The sequence below is a fragment of the Varanus komodoensis genome, unplaced genomic scaffold (assembly GCF_004798865.1).
Source record: "Varanus komodoensis strain SLA01 unplaced genomic scaffold, ASM479886v1 scaffold15, whole genome shotgun sequence".
NCBI classification, from domain to species: Eukaryota; Metazoa; Chordata; class Lepidosauria; order Squamata; family Varanidae; genus Varanus; species Varanus komodoensis.
The window spans coordinates 23,887,731-23,904,807 of record NW_025335440.1 but is presented as its reverse complement, the minus strand read 5'-3'; the positions used below and the strand labels follow the sequence as shown (position 1 = coordinate 23,904,807).

General features: G+C 41.3%; 1 protein-coding gene across 16 annotated transcripts in view; it reads left to right on the top strand.

Annotated features, from left to right (window-relative positions):
- Nucleotides 1-16,374, top strand: part of MLLT10 (MLLT10 histone lysine methyltransferase DOT1L cofactor) — a 153,796-nt gene extending 137,422 nt beyond the window's left edge. For all 16 annotated transcript variants that reach the window (XM_044425346.1, XM_044425345.1, XM_044425341.1 and 13 more), the window contains 6 exons: nucleotides 1,001-1,189; nucleotides 1,695-1,783; nucleotides 1,909-2,261; nucleotides 10,054-10,156; nucleotides 12,902-13,114; nucleotides 14,444-16,374. In XM_044425346.1, coding sequence (XP_044281281.1) covers nucleotides 1,001-1,189; nucleotides 1,695-1,783; nucleotides 1,909-2,261; nucleotides 10,054-10,156; nucleotides 12,902-13,114; nucleotides 14,444-14,488 — 992 coding nt within the window. In that variant the 3' untranslated portion in view covers nucleotides 14,489-16,374. The remainder of the gene's footprint in view (nucleotides 1-1,000; nucleotides 1,190-1,694; nucleotides 1,784-1,908; nucleotides 2,262-10,053; nucleotides 10,157-12,901; nucleotides 13,115-14,443) is intronic.
- Nucleotides 16,375-17,077: the final 703 nt, after the last annotated feature.

The window sequence follows — 17,077 nt, the reverse complement described above, 5'->3', positions numbered from 1 at the left end:
TTTTCTTTTGCTATAATGGGCAAACTGTCTTGCATGTTGGCTCATGCAAGTTCCAAAATTCATCCAAAATCCAACTTTAAGAGTAGCAGTGGATAGTATTTGGCTGAGGATGGGCTTTATCCACAGGAAGAAGGCAAGGACCGCAGGGCTCCTGATGTGCTCCCTGCTGGGTGCTCTTTAGAGGGGCATTGAAAACAGCTGGAGTCTGTTGATTTAAAAGCAATAAAAACAAAGTAAAAGTTTTCATTGATTACATAAATTTGCAGGGTTTTCTAGTAAGGAGTCAACAGAATAGCTTTCCCCTTCCAACAATTAAAAAAGCACTCACACGCAAAATTGTTTTGAAAGAGTAAAAGCATATTAAACTTTACAACCCAAGTAAAACATCCTTTTCTTAAATAATTATTAAATAATGGGTGCTCGTGAAGGAATCTTTCTATACCCCCATACCTTTTTTATCACCGTTTCAAAGGTATATGTAACTGAAACCACATGCACTACAATTTGTTCACAGGCTTTAGTAGGACACATGATTTGATGTGTGATGGGTACTTTTTGTGCATTAAACCACATCTATGTTTGAGGATTTGGGCTCTCAGTATATGTGTGAAAGACTGAGAAATTTATGGCTTTGGGGACCTCTAAAATTTTTGGTATTTCCATAGGAGTATTGTGCTACTTATAGGACATACAGTAATTTTCAAGAACTTTCAAGGTGTAAAGAGATGGATAAACAGATGTGGAATGTGCATCAATTAGTGCCTGTAGTTCTCATCATGTCTAGGGATCATTTAGAATATAGATCATTTTTCATCTCAGCTTCATATCTGATAAGGACATCATGGAAAAAGTAGGGAAGTACTCTCCTGTAACTTGTTTGTGACTAATTAGAATTGGGTAGGTATGCAAAACCTGACATCTGCAGTTATTTCTTAACAAAATAACATGTTCAAATGGTCTTTTTAAGGATTTAGATTAATTGGTCAAATTTTTTGTTTAGTTTTAGGCATGCTGAAATCATTACATCAGCTTCAAGTTGAAAACCGGCTCTTAGAAGAGCAGATTAAGAACCTGACTGCTAAAAAAGAGCGCCTGCAGCTACTAAATGCCCAGCTTTCGGTTCCTTTCCCAACAATATCATCCAATCCAAGTCCTTCTCATCAGATACATGCATTTTCAACACAGGCTGGTAAGGAAAGAATTAGCTTTCACTGTTAGATTGACCTCTGTCAAACTTTTGAGACTTTTAGCCTCTTACCAATATCATCATTACGTTCCATCTGTAATATAATAGAGGATAGTTTTCTTACTGCTTTCATGTACAATATGACCTGTAAAATCAATAATTTCTGAGAATATTTTAAAGGAAATGCCATATGCATATCCATTGTGAAACTTTTGAGAAAGATAGGAAGATAAGAATGGTTTATATTATTGATATTATCAATATTGATATTTATATTATTGATATTATCAATATTGATAATTATATTATCTTGTTTTACAAAATTACAGATAAAATACTGTGAGAGGTTTCCAGAAATGTTTTGAGCATATAATTGAAACATTATTTACTTTCATGAAACAGCAATGTAGTTTATGAGTACTTTTGTCACATGTGAATTGATATGTGCCTTTTGGATGGCGAAATTAATGCACTTTTTACCTTATTTCTTTTTAAATCATCACTTTAGGTGCTAGCACTGATTCTTTGAACAGCAGCAAAAGTCCACATCTAGGAAGCAGTTTTCTACCTGACAACTCTCTTTCTGTATTAAATCAGGTACTGTTTGCTGCCTTTTTCTGCTGGGCTAATTCTGTTAGCTTTCTGTTTGGCAAATATTGCATCTCAATTATATGTTGCTTTGTGTGAAGTTTGATATAGCTGATCTTTTGTATTTTCATTAGGAGATAAACTCCAGTGGACAAAGCACCAGTAGTTCCTCTGCTCTTTCGACTCCCCCACCTGCTGGGCAAAGTCCAGCTCAGCAAGGCACAGGAGTTGCAGGAGTTCAACAGGTCAATGGTGTGACAGTGGGGGCACTTGCCAGTGGAATGCAAACTGTAACATCCACCATTCCTGCAGTGGGTGGAATAATTGGAGCTCTGCCAGGTAACCAGCTGGCAATCAATGGAATCGTTGGAACTTTAAATGGGGTAATTCAGACTCCAGCCACAATATCGCAGAACCCTTCTCCTCTTACTCACACAACAGTGCCACTGAATGCAGCGCATCCTCTGCCAACTACACTGAGTAATAGGTAAGCTTTTACTCTTGTATTGTATTGCTGGATCATTCTTACAGTATTTTGTAAGGCTGTGATTATCCAGGATGGCTATCTGTAGCTTAATGATGCTGAGGAAAGAACTATGATGTGTGCGCCAGAATTTAAAAAATAGCAAATTATGTCTGTGTGAATGTTGGTGAAAACTAAGCAGTTGTTTGTTGTACCACTTTGACTCACAGATAGGGACCAATTCATATGTTGGTGTGTGGGCTTGTTATTGTATTACACATTTGAGAGGGGTGTGTGTTGTGGTCATATCACTGAATATGTGCTTTCTCATAGATTTTTCCTCTTTCTCCTTTGTCTTGCCACTTTATGGTCTCATCAGTAATAGTTTGGGAGCTTATCCCTGATGAGGATGGTAGGGAAACCGGATATGTGATGAATGGGATTAAAGAGAATCACACTGAAGGATGTGAAGGAGAATCACATAAAGTTGCCATATTCTTGTTGATGTTTTCAAAAATCAAGCCACAAGCACACAGATTGCTTGCTGGAAAAGGTTTTTTCCCTGATTGTGGCATTAAAAACAGAATATTTAAGTGATAGCACATATTGGATTGGCATTCAAACATGGCATAGTTAGACTTTACAGAATAAAAATGTTAAAAATAAGAATGCCTTCCTTAATATGGCCATTCTGTGTATCTCCTTGATATTGAAATGATAATCACAGTTACAACAGTATTCAATACTTAGATGATCCTATCTTTTGGACTGGGAAATCATTGCTTAGCAAAACACTGTCAGAGCAGAAAGGTCTTCTCTCTATCCCTCCCATTTCCTTCCTGTGATATGGAAGAGGATTTTCTCTGTGCTGGAGGATCGAGCTATTGCTCTTCTGGGGCACAGATGCAAATAAGATTACCATCTACTGTTTCACCCTTTTGGTTGAGTTTTGTTCCCCACAATGCTTTCTTCCTTCTTTAATCCTGCCACACATGATTTTCTTTAGTTGCATCTGCAGCATAACCTTCTTCACAGGCATAGAGGGGAGGAAGTTCACAAAACAAACTTGGTGAAGTGGTTAGACAGAGCAAGGGAAGAGCAGAATACTAATTGAAGAAGCATGGCAGTCTAGTCCCATTCCATTCAAACTAGCAAACCTCCCAGACACCCTGACGTACTCACAACTATCTGTTCCACTGGGGTGTGATGCTTGGGCAACTGCTGTGCTGCCTTCCAGTCTTACATGAAAGTACAGTGGTACCGTGACTCAACGAACGTAATCTGTTCCAGGACTCTGCCGTGATCCAAACTGGTCGTGAGCCAAGTTAAATTTCCCCATAAGGTTTAATGTAAATAAGGTTAATCCGTTCTGTAACCACTTTTTAAATCAGAAAAATGTGAAGCAAAGTGACAACAAAGATTGTGGCCACTTCCCCCCAAGCACAAGCGCTGCCATCTCCTTGCCCCTGCTGCACAACCGAGAATGTGCCTGTCATCTCTGCATGTGCTTGTCACCCCTGCAGGTGTCGGGGGGGGGAGAGACGGGCATGATCACAGATGCACTGGGGGAGGAAGAGACAGGCACAAATGGCGCACTGGGGGAGGGAGAGATGGGCGCCATCTCCCCCCCGCCCCTAGCACGATCACGGCCATCTCCCAGTGGGGAGACGGCCATGATCGCAGTTCCATTCGTGCAGGGAAGACATGTGTGATCACAGGCGCGTTGCTGCAGGAAAGACGGGCGCAGCACAGCACAGCCACGGGGGAGATGGCCAAGATTGCGCCCATCTTTCCTGCAGGAGTGCTTCTCTGATCACGCACGCCTTCCCTGCGCAAAAGCAACTGCGATCGTGGCCATCTCTCCACTTGGCGGGGAGGGAGATGGCTGCGATCTTGGACTTCACCAAAATGCCTCAGATCACAAGTACCCTTTCACACTTGACAGAGAAGGGTTTGAAGAACTGGGAATTGAAGCCTCCTTCTCTAATAGTGTCTCAGACTGAATTGTCACTCCTACACCAGGCCACTCTTCACTCCTGCACATGTGGTAAAGAAGCTTTCATGGAAGGCAGGATCTTGGAACTGAACAAGTAATTGACGGACATGCTTTTCACAGTCCAGGCATCTAGCCTGGCAGTATCAGTACTGATTCCTCAGCCAACAATGCAAGCCGTCAGTGGATCGAGTTTCCTCATCATAGGAGGGGATGACAAAGACATAGATTCAGTGACTCAGCTTTATTTAAAGGTTGTTTGGTTAACACAGACCACACTTCTGAAGTCATGGCATTGATGCTTTATGTGCTATCAAGTCATCTTCAACTTATGAATGAAAGCTCACCAAAGCTCCCATCCATAGCAGCCCTGTTCAGCTCTTCCACTTAAACTTAGACATTATAAATCAATTAACTTGAGAGTTGATGGTCCAGCGCTTAGATGAAAAACCAGTCCAGAAGCAAATGTATAGGCCTAATCAGAGATTTTAAATCATTGATCCAGGTTTATGATGCAAGAACCTGGTCTAGGAGATAAGCCCAAAATCAGAGAAGGCTAGAAATATACACACTGGCAAAGATCAAGTCCAATAACAGAGCCTGCTTTGGAAATCTCTACAGCATCAAGATAAAACAAAGTCTTAAAAGTTAATAATAGTCCAAACCAGAAGGCATTTTGAGTAATCAAAGTCAAAGGTATTTGGTTCATAGCAAACAGTCCATGGTATATTAGAAGACCAGCAGTTATGTTGCACAGCAGATTTTAACACAAGGTTCAACGGATCAAGGTCCAGAGCAGATGACCAACCCGAGAGAGAGCGAGCATTTCAGTAATGCAATTAATGGAAAGGCCAGGCAGCCAAGACAGCATAGCAGCTCCATGGCAGGGAACCAGGCAAAGGCTCAAATTACTTGTGCCACATCAGTTGCCAACCTGGAACTTTCATGTTGCAAGATTTTCTGGAAGCGTGAACAGAACAGACAGAAAATGTTTGACAAGGAAAGAACATTATAGGCGAAGAAGAAGAGCTCTAGTACATAAAAGATATTTACAGGCTTCCTTATGTATTGACAGGTAAACAGAGGAGTGGTTTCTAAGCTCATTAATAATTACTCTGTTTTTGCAGCTGAATTTAATCCATAAACATGTCAAAACAAGCGGTTTCTGTTCTGCTCTCTTGGGCTGAAGCTGCAAGCAGAGATACATCTCTAAGTGACTTCTCTCATGCTTGGTTCCCATCAAATATTTCCCAGGTGATAAATCAAAGCCTGGCTCAAAGTAGCATCTTGTACTTGTTTTAAGACACACATTTCTCTCTTTCTTTGCCTGGAATTAACTGAGAAGTTGGACCCAGCCAACTTCATACAGCTGTACTGGATTCTACATTATGCCTATCTACTCTGAAGCAGGCTTAGATTTAGAGGCTGCAAAGCCTACCAGACCAAGCCAGATCTCAAAATTGGCATTTCTACTGTTCATTGACTCCCTAATACCACAGGTACTGCCAACATTACTACCAATGTAACGATCAATCAATCTATAGATGCAAAATTCACCTATACTTCATCAGATCTATGGAGAAGTAGGTCACCATAATGGCATTCTGTAGTCTGGCAGGTTTTCCATTGGTCTTTTTGGAATATTTTTCCTCAAGCCCAAAGGGGTTGTTGATCTGGATGGCATGAACAATATTAGCATTTTAGCAATCACCCAGGCTAGGTAGGATAGACAGACACTGCTGCATTAGACGATGCTGTTTCAGTATATCATTTGAAAGAACCTTATTATGAATCTGTGACAGAGTATTCTGTCAATACCATTGCTGATATTCAGATACTAGCTAAAATAGGTAAGTACCAACATTCGCCATTGGCTACTGTTTCAATTCCTTCACCAGCTGGACATATTACTAGCCCCTCCAGAATTCCTTCCCCTTGATTGCCAACCAAAGCACTAACAGTTCAGCCTGTGACTATAGTACTGACATTGATTTCCACAATGATTGCTCAGCTGTTTGTCATGTTACCTTCTGGTCCTTGCCCTGCTTCCACTTGGGGCACTTCATTGCAACAGGTGCCTGTATTTTCATCAGGTCTTGGTGGATCATGATCTGCTCAGCAGCAAGACTGTGTTGCCACAGTCAGTGGCAGATGATTACTAGTTGTATTTGATGTCCACAGCACCCACCATTTCGTATCTAGATGCTACAGTAAGAAATCCAGTCAGCATTTCCTTTTGAGGACATAGATCCTCAGAGGAGGAACTCTTGGATGGTGCAGTTTCTCAGTCTTGAGATCCAACTACCCATTCTTCAGATTATAGATCCAGTTTTCAGTGTCACGCAATCTAAAGCCATGGCTCCTATAGCAATCTTGTTGCTTCCTGCATTTTTTCAGGAGTCCATTAATCATAGACCACTTCATCATTGGCTCCTCCTACTTCAGTGCATCTCAAGAAAATGTGCAGGGTTCGGGAAAAGGGTGTAGGGCTTCTACTCACACATTTCACACCAAATTCTGTTGTCTAGGGTCTCGGGAAGTCTTAAAAATCCATTCTTCCCTAGTAGATAAAGAGGAACAGTGCATCTATTCTTCTTCCGCCTGGGATTGTAGGCACAAAATCAGTGTCCAGATGCCAGCTGTTCCTGTGATAGAAAATGGAAACCTTAAGAATAAACAAAAGTTGGCTAGAATAATCCAAGGCAAAACAATGTGGTGCCAACAGATGAAAATGCCTAGGCATCAGATTCTGATGCAAAGACTATAGTGGATTCTACGACATTAACAAGATATGGTTGTCTTAGGTCTGCAGGACTGTCTCACGAAGCTTAGTCAGAGATGGAAAGCATCCCTTTTAGTAGGGAAAGTTTAATTCAAAAACAGATGTAGCTATGGACTTAGTACAAAAGACCAAGAATTCTATCCAGCGTGTGGGTTTAGAACAGCAGACCACCTCTAATGACCACTTTATAAACAATTTTGATTTCTGACTGGACAATCTTAAGCCACCTGCTCAATTCCCTCCTATAGCAATCTTGTTGCTTCCTGCATTTTTTTCAGGACAGTATCACTCCTCAAACTTTAGGAAAAACCACAGGAAGCAGGGCAGTGACAATTCACATTACCTTGGACTTTCCCCTGCAGAGTTTTTGTTCCTCTACCTCTATCAACCCACCTTTGGAGCCTATTTCTCCATCATAGAAGCACATGACACTGGGCTTCTCTGAGCCTTCTGTATTTTGCAGAGGCGCTACAGGATCAAGTTTAACAACCTTCCTCCAAAACAGTACTATCTGAACCAGCACTTCCTGTAGGTTCTCTTGAAGGAAATAGATCCTCTTCTAGCAAAGGGAGCAATACAAATCCACAGGATCAAATGCATGGAGGATTCTTCTCCTGTTATTTCATCATTGCAATGAAAGATGAAGCCCTTCAACTGAACCCAGATCTTAGCTAGATGATTCCATATATCACCTTGGGGCACTTTCACGTGGGCACACTGTCTCCTCTACTTTGAGAAGGGGCTTGGTTTGCATCTGTAGATTTGGGGGATGTATAGTTCCACTGTGTCATCAACAGGAATTATCAGTGCTTCCTTTGATTCACGATCAGACCTGTTGCGTGCCAGTTCCATGTTGCCCTTCAGTCTTGCCATGGTGCTGAGAATTTTCACCAAGTCTATGGCTGTGGTCATAGTTCATCTTCTTCAGTGGGTGTTTGTGACTTGATTGTGGATAGCATCTACAAGAGAAGGGAACCTGAATGCTATTTCCACAATACACTGTTTGCTGTAGGATCCCGATCTCTGTTTGAAAAAAAAAAAAAACACTCTAGTTTGGTGGACAAATGCTTCTAATCACTGGAGAGGTTGAAAGCCTCTTTTCACTTTGCGTTCTCCATCTCTGATGGTGACAATGGATGATCCCTGAAAGTTTAGGGAATATGAACAGAAACAGGAGCTGTTTCACAACTTTTTGGAGCTTCTAGCTATTGAGAAGGCATTGTGAGCATTTGATGCAGACCCCAGAGGCCACTAAGTTCAGATTATATCTGATACTACCATGACTGTGTACTACTTTAATAAGTAAGTAGGTAAAAACTCTCCGCTTCTGACTGACCTCACATGCCACAATTTCCATTGATGAATCCCTCACAGGATTGGGCTGATAGGGAGGCATGTTGCTGGAGGGAAGAACTGTATACCAATGATCTTAGATCAGGGGTCCTCAAACTTTTTCAACAGGGCCAGTTAAAAGGTGCTGGCAGTGTGGGCGGGTCGGTAAGGCGGTGCCGGTGGCAGTGCGTGGGCCAGCAAGGGAGCGCGAGCGGGGTGCATGTATGCGCAGCAAGGCAAAGCGGGGGCGGGTGGGCATGAGGGGAGGGGGAGCAAGGTGGGCATGTGTGCGAGGGGAGGCGGGGTGGGGCGGACACGTGCAGCGGGGCGCAAAGCAGTGGCTTGCTTGCTCGGAGATCATTTTCTCAGAGCGAGTCCAAAACGATCTCTGCGCAAGCAAGCTGCCGCCTCCCTGCCAGCACAGCAAGGCGGTGGCAGGTGGTGTGGGGCACAGCGGGTGGCTACGGGCACGGCGAGTCCAAAACCTCCCAGGTGGGCCAGATAAATGGGCATGGCGGGCCTCGTCCGGCCCGCAGGCCATAGTTTGAGGACCCATGTCTTAGATGGACCTACCCGGAACTACACAAATTTCCTTGATCTTTTCTTGGGACGCTTCAGAGTTGGATGTATTCAATGGAGATCACTATTTACCCAAATTTCTGCAGAACATTAAAAAGATACTTCCTAACTGTGAGAGTTTGACAGTGGAACAGACTGCTTCAGGAAGTGGTGGGTTCTTGTTTGCTGGAGGTATTTAAGCACAGACTGGTCAGCCAGCTGTCAGGGATGTTAGCTGTGTTCTTGGACCCTTAATCTGAATAGTTTACAGGAATAGCATCCCCAAATCCAAACCAAATAAGAAACTTAAAACTTGCATTTTTCCCAATAAAAGTCATCCACAATTCAATTTGTGCATGATTTCTCAGAAGAATGTCTCATTGAAGTGTCCATCTTCTGCTTCCATACATAAGTTTCAACAGAGATCCAGAGCAGGGCCAGAGAGTAATGAACAGTGTAGAAGAATGGGATGCACAAAGATTTCTAAACACTGACGCATTCCGGGCATGTTGAGGAGGGACAAAGACACGACAGAAGCAAGTCAGGACATGTGGGCAGAGCACAGATTGTGCTCTGGCCATGTTGGCTCAAAGGCAAATAAAGAGGAAGGAGGCACTTAATTAATTTAAAAATAATTTGCATTGATATTTTGAGTGCTTTTTAAATTCCTGCAATATAAAGTAATGCATACTATTTTAATAGAAAGTTCAAGGAAGAATGCAGTTATTTTTCAAACTTACAAGTAAGTGCTAGATATTTTCCCCAGTTTGGGTCTCTCCTTTATAGTCTTTTGAATAACTGAATACATCTGCAAAAAGCTGCACTGAATTGTGCAGTAATACAAAAAAGAGCAACTGCTAATTAACCATCAGAATTGAGTGGGATTAAGTACTTACCTTGTTTAGCTACATTTGCATTCATAACTGAATGTAATCTAAAATGACTTCTTTTGCAATGTTACTATATACAAAAGTTCTTAGAAATTCATTTGAATGCTTAGAAACACATAATACAATTTGGCATGTGCATATCTGTGAATACCTTAGTTTTAATTTGTTTAGCTATGTTGAAAAATGCATGGCCTAGAAATGATCCAGGAGCCAATTTGACTCAATAAATATTTCTAGTTAAGGATTTCCATTGCTTTGCAGTGCCTCTGGACTTGGATTTCTTCCTGAACAACAGAGACAACTTTTGCTGCGTCAACAGCACCAGCAGTTTCAGCAGTTACTGAATACTCAACAATTCGCATCAGTAAGCTGTACCTTTTTATAATTACCGCTATTCCCATGTTAAAGGGCGGGTGCCATGGCCTACATAGCTAAAATGTATTAGAGCAAGGAGGAGATGCCAATAATTTGCTGTTTGCAGAGGTTAAGAGGATAGGGGTTTTAAAAAGGGAACAGACCCCTCCCAAATGTAAAGGAAATTTGTGTGTGTGTGTTTGGGGGAGGGTAGGAAAGCTACCTGTGTTCACTTTCTACTCCACTCTCCCCTTCAGGCAGGGAGACTATTCCCACTCTGGGGAACCTCCTTGCTTGCAAAAGAAGAGCTTTAAAGGCATTGATAGCAGACCCCATCAGCATCATCAAAAACACCTAACAAGGCCCTCTTCTCAGGCAAAGAGGCTATTCTGCTCTCAGAGGCTCCTTCATCTGAGAAAAAGGAACCATGAAGGTGGCTTGACTGACACCTGCAGGGGCCCCCAGAGAAAGATCTCTGAATGCCTACTACGAACATGATCCTTTGCGGGGGAGTGCAGCTCCCTCTAGAACAAGTTGACTGTTCTGGGCATTTATCTGGGCAGGTGAACCTACAGCATCTCTATCTTGTCTTGGCTGAGTCTTAATTTACTGGCCTTCATCCACGCCATTACTATGCTCAGAAATGGATTCAGAACTGCCACTGCCTTAAAAAGAAGAGCTACAGCTGGATGTTATCTGCACACCACTCACACCTCAGCCCACACAACAGAGCAGTACTGGAGCTAGAACTCTGTGGAACCCAAAGTTCAGAGCAATAATTTCCCAGCACCACTTTCTGAACTCAACTGTCCAAATATCAATGCCATACCACCTCCTACTAATGAACACACTAATAGGGAGGGAACTTGCTTCTCCTGCAGTGGAAATCTAGGAAATCACCATTGATTTCCTAGACACATACTAACATTACCATATAAACTAAAGGCCCCTGGACCTTGGGAAAGGAGTTAGAAAGAGCAGCTTCTCAGTGATTTCCTTGTCCACAATTGCTCTTCTGTTCTCCCAGCTGCTGCCCTCTGCTGTTGGTGGTGGTTGTAATGTATTGAACTGAACACCTGTGAAGTGTCCAACTTTGCTGGTTTCTTTAGCTTTCCCTAAGCTGGCAGACAAGGTTCAGGAGGCAAAAGATAAAAACTCTTCTCTGCCAGCAGTGTACCTGTTATCCAGCCTGCTTTTGCCAGCAGTGCCACACACTAAGAGCCAAAGGCCAAGAATCCTGTGGCTCTTTCCCTTCAGCTTACACCAAAGGCATGTGACTGTTAAGTGCAACCTTTAAATACCTAAGGAGTGGATGGAAAACTGAGATATCCTCAGAGAGATGTCCTCCAGCAGACTTGTGGAATCTCAGCAAGGTCTAGTATCAAATCAAGGTCAGGTAATGTCTGGGGAGCAAGCAGAGGAGTTGCTAGTCCAGGCCAGTGGGCATGATGGCCAACCAGCCCTTGAGAATCGGGAGGCAGCACAACACAAGGTATAATTGACAGTGGGGGCTGAGGAGAGCCCCGGTCTACCAATAACAGGGCCAGAGGAGGAGTCTAGGACCAGGCAGGTCTCACAGCAGGAATTGAGCAGTCTGTCTGACTTAGAGGTCCCTCCCCTTGATGCCAGTTGCTAGGAAACAGCATAGGTGGGAAATTAGGTTAACTGAGAAATAAGAAGAATGCAGGAGCGCTAGGTTTCACAACACCCTGCCTGCTGGGATGTGCAGGCGAAAGGGGTATAAAGAAGTGGGGGACTGAGCAGGTGTTCAGAGAGGGCTCAACACTGCACTCTGTTGAGTGAACTCAGAGATATGCGACAGTAAAGCCTTATGAAAAGAAACTTGGGAGTAGCAAGTTTACTTGGGAGAACTGTGCTCCACAACAGTATTGTTTTCTCATACTTTTATTTTTAATTTAATTTAATTTATATGCTACCTACGACATCTCTAGATGGCTGACACTGCTAAAATAACACATTCTAAAAACACAATGTTAAAACTCAATAAAAATTTAAACAATAAAACCCAATTAATCTAATACAAATATAACATTCCGATAAATTAATAAACCCAGCAGGCCATAGTGGCATCCATGGGAGGAATCAAGTATTAAAATATCTTTTAAAAAGATAAGTCTTCGCCTGGTGCTGAAAGGAATACAGAGATGGCGCCAGGCAAATATTCTTAGCGAGAGCATTCCAAATATGGGGAGTAGCGGCAGAAAAGTCTCTCTTCCTATTAGCCACCCCTCTTATTTCCCTGAGGGATGGCTCCTGCAAAAGGGCCCTTGCATCAATCTCAAGGACCAGTTAGGAATACATGGGTGCAAACGGTTCTCCAGATAACTGGGGCCATGGCTGTTCAGAGCTTTCTATGTCAAAACAAGCACCTTGAATTGGGCCCAGGCCACAGTTGGTAACCAATGCAATTCTTTGAATACGGGTGTTATTGAGTGGATGCACATATACTCAAAATTCTGTTTTATTCTTATAATAGCCTTGTGGGAGATGGTAGCATCTCTAGTGAGCTTATAGTTGATCAATAATTCAAACCCAAGATACCTATATTCAAGCCTATATGAGTTCTAAGAAAAGCATTGTTGCTTTTTCCTTGTAGCAATGGATTTGTGTGTATTTTAGTGAGGTACCCTAAAGCTCACTTTTCACCTTTGTTTGATTATGCATTTCTCAATTAAGGAGAAAAAATCACCTGTAAAATGACTGACTAGAATACCCCTCCATTTGTGTATTCAAGGAACAACAGCAAGCTCTTCTCTATCAGTTAGTGCAGCAGCAGCAGCAGCAGCAGCAGCATCACCAACCTGAAGTTCAGCAACTGCAGATTCCAGGATCAGCACAGATTCCCATCAATAACTTACTGGCAGGCTCTCAGGCATCTCCGCTGCATACATCTACAACTAACCCCTTCCTTACAATTCATGGGGATAATGCAACCCCCAAAGTAACTGTAAGTATAAGCAAGTACCATTTACACTGGAGTGAATTCAAGATATATTTACCCAAATGTTAACTTAAAAATAAAAAGAGAAGGAAATGCCTATTTGAACAGTTTTAAATGGGGAGGCATTTTATTCTGCTCCAGCTGCGCAACTGAAAAAGCAGCTTCTACTGTCACAGCAACTTTGGCATCTATTCCCTGGAATGGGACAAAGACTCCAGTGATTCTGGTCCTTCTATCTGCTTGGTAAAGCTATTGAGCTATCCCTCACTGTAATGAAAATGACAATAAGATGCTCCTGGCTTTCCTTTTGACCTCTTCCACACTTCCTAGCTAGGGCAAGGGCAAGGGCAAGTGCTACTACGGATGTTACTGCTATACTATTACTGGTTTCAGCATTGTGCTGGTAGTTCCTGTACTGTGCAAAAAAAGGATGCCTTCACATCTAATTTTAGGCACTGCTTTTTTTGCCATTCTGACAAGCATTTAGGATCAGGTTGTTAGGCTAAAATGCTTAAATTTTACTGCTTAAAATAAGCTAGCATGCTGTCATTTAGCTTTAAGTTATAGAGAATTCCATCAGCACTCAAGTTAAAACAAAGATAACTAGTTTCCTTTTTTTGGTGGTGCTGTCTAGTATTTGCTTAAGTTATTCCTTTAAATAAATTTACTTTGGAAACAGTTACAGTTATAGGGTTTAATTCTAGAACGTGTGACAAAGTAAAGAAGATAGCTGTGAGCATGTGCAGAATGCTTCCCCCCCATCACCAAATAAGCCCCACAATGGATGGGTCGTAAGGAATTTTTGATAAGGACAGTGGCTTCAAGGCAAACTTGGTTATCAGTTATGTTCCTTTCTTGGCAACTAATTACTGCTTAGGGGGTGTTCACAGACTTTAAAACAAAACCTCAAGTCAGTCAGCATTTCACGATCAATCCATATTGTAAATGATTTGCATATTATCCAAAATTCATTGAAGGAAGTTTGAATAATTTACTCAATATTGGTCATCAGGAAAGATCATTTTTAGGTTTTGTTCGCTTTACTCTCTGCTGCTTTCAGCACCCATTTGTATTTGCACAGAGGTTTAGCAACTTAAGAGCACAGACACAGCTGGAAGGGAGAGCTGTAAGCAGCATTAGGACTAAATACCATCCTCTGCTGTTGGAAGTTTGTTTTCCTGTTGGGTCTCAACCTTAGCAAGTACTGGTAATGCAGAAACAAAAAGCTATATTGATGCTTTTTTTAACAGTACATTAAAACTTGGCTTAGATAGATGTTGTATTACTGTACTATGCAATTCTAACAATTGCAGATGTGTATCTTCTTTTCTCCAGAGACTCAATGATAAAAGTGGACCAGTTGTACCAGAAAAGAACTGACATTTGGAGAAGGAAAAAAGTACAATTGCATATCCTGCTGTGATAGCACTTCATCAGGCTGCAAGCTGTAGTCTCTTTTTGCAGGTATGACTAGATGTAACAAGGAGAAAACTGCACATTGGAAAAGCAAATCTACCTGAAGATGTGTGAGGTTTTGACCTTGTTGCTTTTTGTTGCACTGACATGGAACTGCTTTCTTCAGATTTCATGGAACTTTTTTCATACAAGAATTGTCAGTTTTGACAATTGCTTTGAGCTCTGCTACTGAATTAGTAGCCCTTTAACATATCGCAGTGCTAATAAACAGCCTATCCATTACTTGTTTGAAGAAAGCAAACAAAACTACAAGTTAAACATCAGTGTTTTAGAAATAATAGTTTTTCCTAAAAGGACCATGGTTTAAGGGTTTTTTTTTAGGATGCACTCCTGTGGTTCCCAGATGTTGTCTGGATAACCATAGGAGAGGTAGAAGTCCCAACTCCAGCCTAAGAAACAAACTCTGAAGTCAGTACTGGAGCTACTACCTTGGAATGCCCACCCTCACAGTAGGCAGAATTCTTTGCAAGCTAGCTTTGTTCCAAGAAGAATTCTTTGCAAGCTAGCTTTGTTGGAAGACTGTCCCAGTTGCTGAAATTGGACAGTGTGAAGGGTGGGGAGAGCTCTGCTAGGACACAATGTACCCTGGCAGCAGTTCAGCCTCTCTCCTTTGCAGACAGGGGCAAAAGACTTAGATGATCAGCATCAACTAAGTCTTTTGCAGGGTAGGAACAATATGGAGGTGACCTTCACCTCTACATTCCACCCACCCTCAACAGGATGCTTGTTATCCTCTGACTTCAGAGGATCACAGGCAGTCACATTGGATCACACTGTTACTTAGCCTTTTCTTAATTTTAATGGATACTTTGCTTGAACTCTTAAGGGATGACAAACGGTAGTTAATCTTGAATTGTATTTTTTAAGATTGCTTGAAAATACTGTTCAGTTCAAAGATTATATATTTTACCAGGTGAGAAAGTAACTCAAGTTCTGGTAGTGTTTGACCTAACCCAAGTGCCTGTTGCTTACCTCTGTTGGGTTGAAATGGCTGTATACAGCTGGGCATGCACTAAAGAAGTCTTTGTAAAAAAAAAAAAAAAAAAAAAGTGTTTTCAAACTTGCACCAGCAGCCTTCCCCATTGATCTGCCTTTATTAGAAGTGTTTGTCACTGTAGATAGCTCAGGCAAATGATTACCTGGGTTGCTTTCCACTAATAAATTACCAAAAAAGGAGAGAAAAATCTCTCATTTCTAATAAACTATTAACGGGTGAAAGTAAATGTTTGAATATTTTCACTTTGAATAGTTGATTTTCATGATATGACTATGCAGTACAGCAAAGATCATTTGAAGTTGGGGGTTAATAGCCACTAATCTGAATCTGTGTGAATTATTAGTGGAAAATACTCAAGTATATGTAGACCTTCACTGTGTACTTAATTGGAAGAACCTTTTGTTTCTGCAATATCGTTTGGTTAAACATTGCACAGTTCTTACCTCATTTCTGTAAATAAGGTTTTGTGACTGTTTTGTATTGTGGAGGATTCATAAAATGTGGCTATTCTGATTTGTAATATTTCTAAATGGTAGATTTAATTAAAAGGTAAAGAATAATTTATTTTTATATGTTCATGGGAATTTTTTAAAAGTCTCAAATCATTTTTGTAGATAATTTACTAAGGTAAATCAGTGTGGTTTAATTTACTTAAGCCACTCATTTAATATTCTGTAACAATTTGTACAAAATATTGCTGGTTTGACTAGATGTAAAATTGCAAGTTTATATAAAGATATGTACAAAGTTTTGGTTAATAAAATTTAATATTGTTTATGGTTGTAAACCTAAAGCAAGATTGAAGAGTTTTTCCTATTTGATAATGACTTTCATTACATATTTGTATATATTAGCAAATGAGATGGCACTTGTTTTACAGTGCTGAAGTTTTCAACATGAACTAAAATCTTTATTCGCCAGGAGTGGCAGTGCTTTAATTAGCATAATTCTCATTCTCTTTCCTTCCACTCAAAAAGGTGGCAAGCCCTCAATCACTCCCACAACTGTCAAGTTATCTCCCACAAGGCCATGCATCAGCAAGTTAGAATGTGCTAGTCTATATACAGAATGAGTGTTACTACCTATTCTGGTAATAGCCTCTGCTTAGACTACTGTTAAGAGGCTAAATGGTTCTGTTTTCATTCTAATGTGCAGTGTTGCACCTGAAGGCCAGAACCCATGGCAGTGTAAATCCTGCTAAACAAAGGTATTTGTTCAATAACTTAACACAATAAAACACATTCCAGCCACTTCAGCATATACAAAAGTACTACAGTCTTAAGCAGGCCCAAAACCATTTCTCCCACAATCTCCCTAAAGCCCTCTGCTGTTCATTGGAAGGTCAAGCCCACTTTTCCTATTCACAAGTGCTCCAGTTAGCTTAATTACATGCATTAATTTATTGTCATTTCCAAACAATTGGTGGTTTTGGGGGAGGGGGCAACCTGTTCCCCTCAACCACTTGAAATTGCCTAGCTTTTGTGCAGTTTTTACCC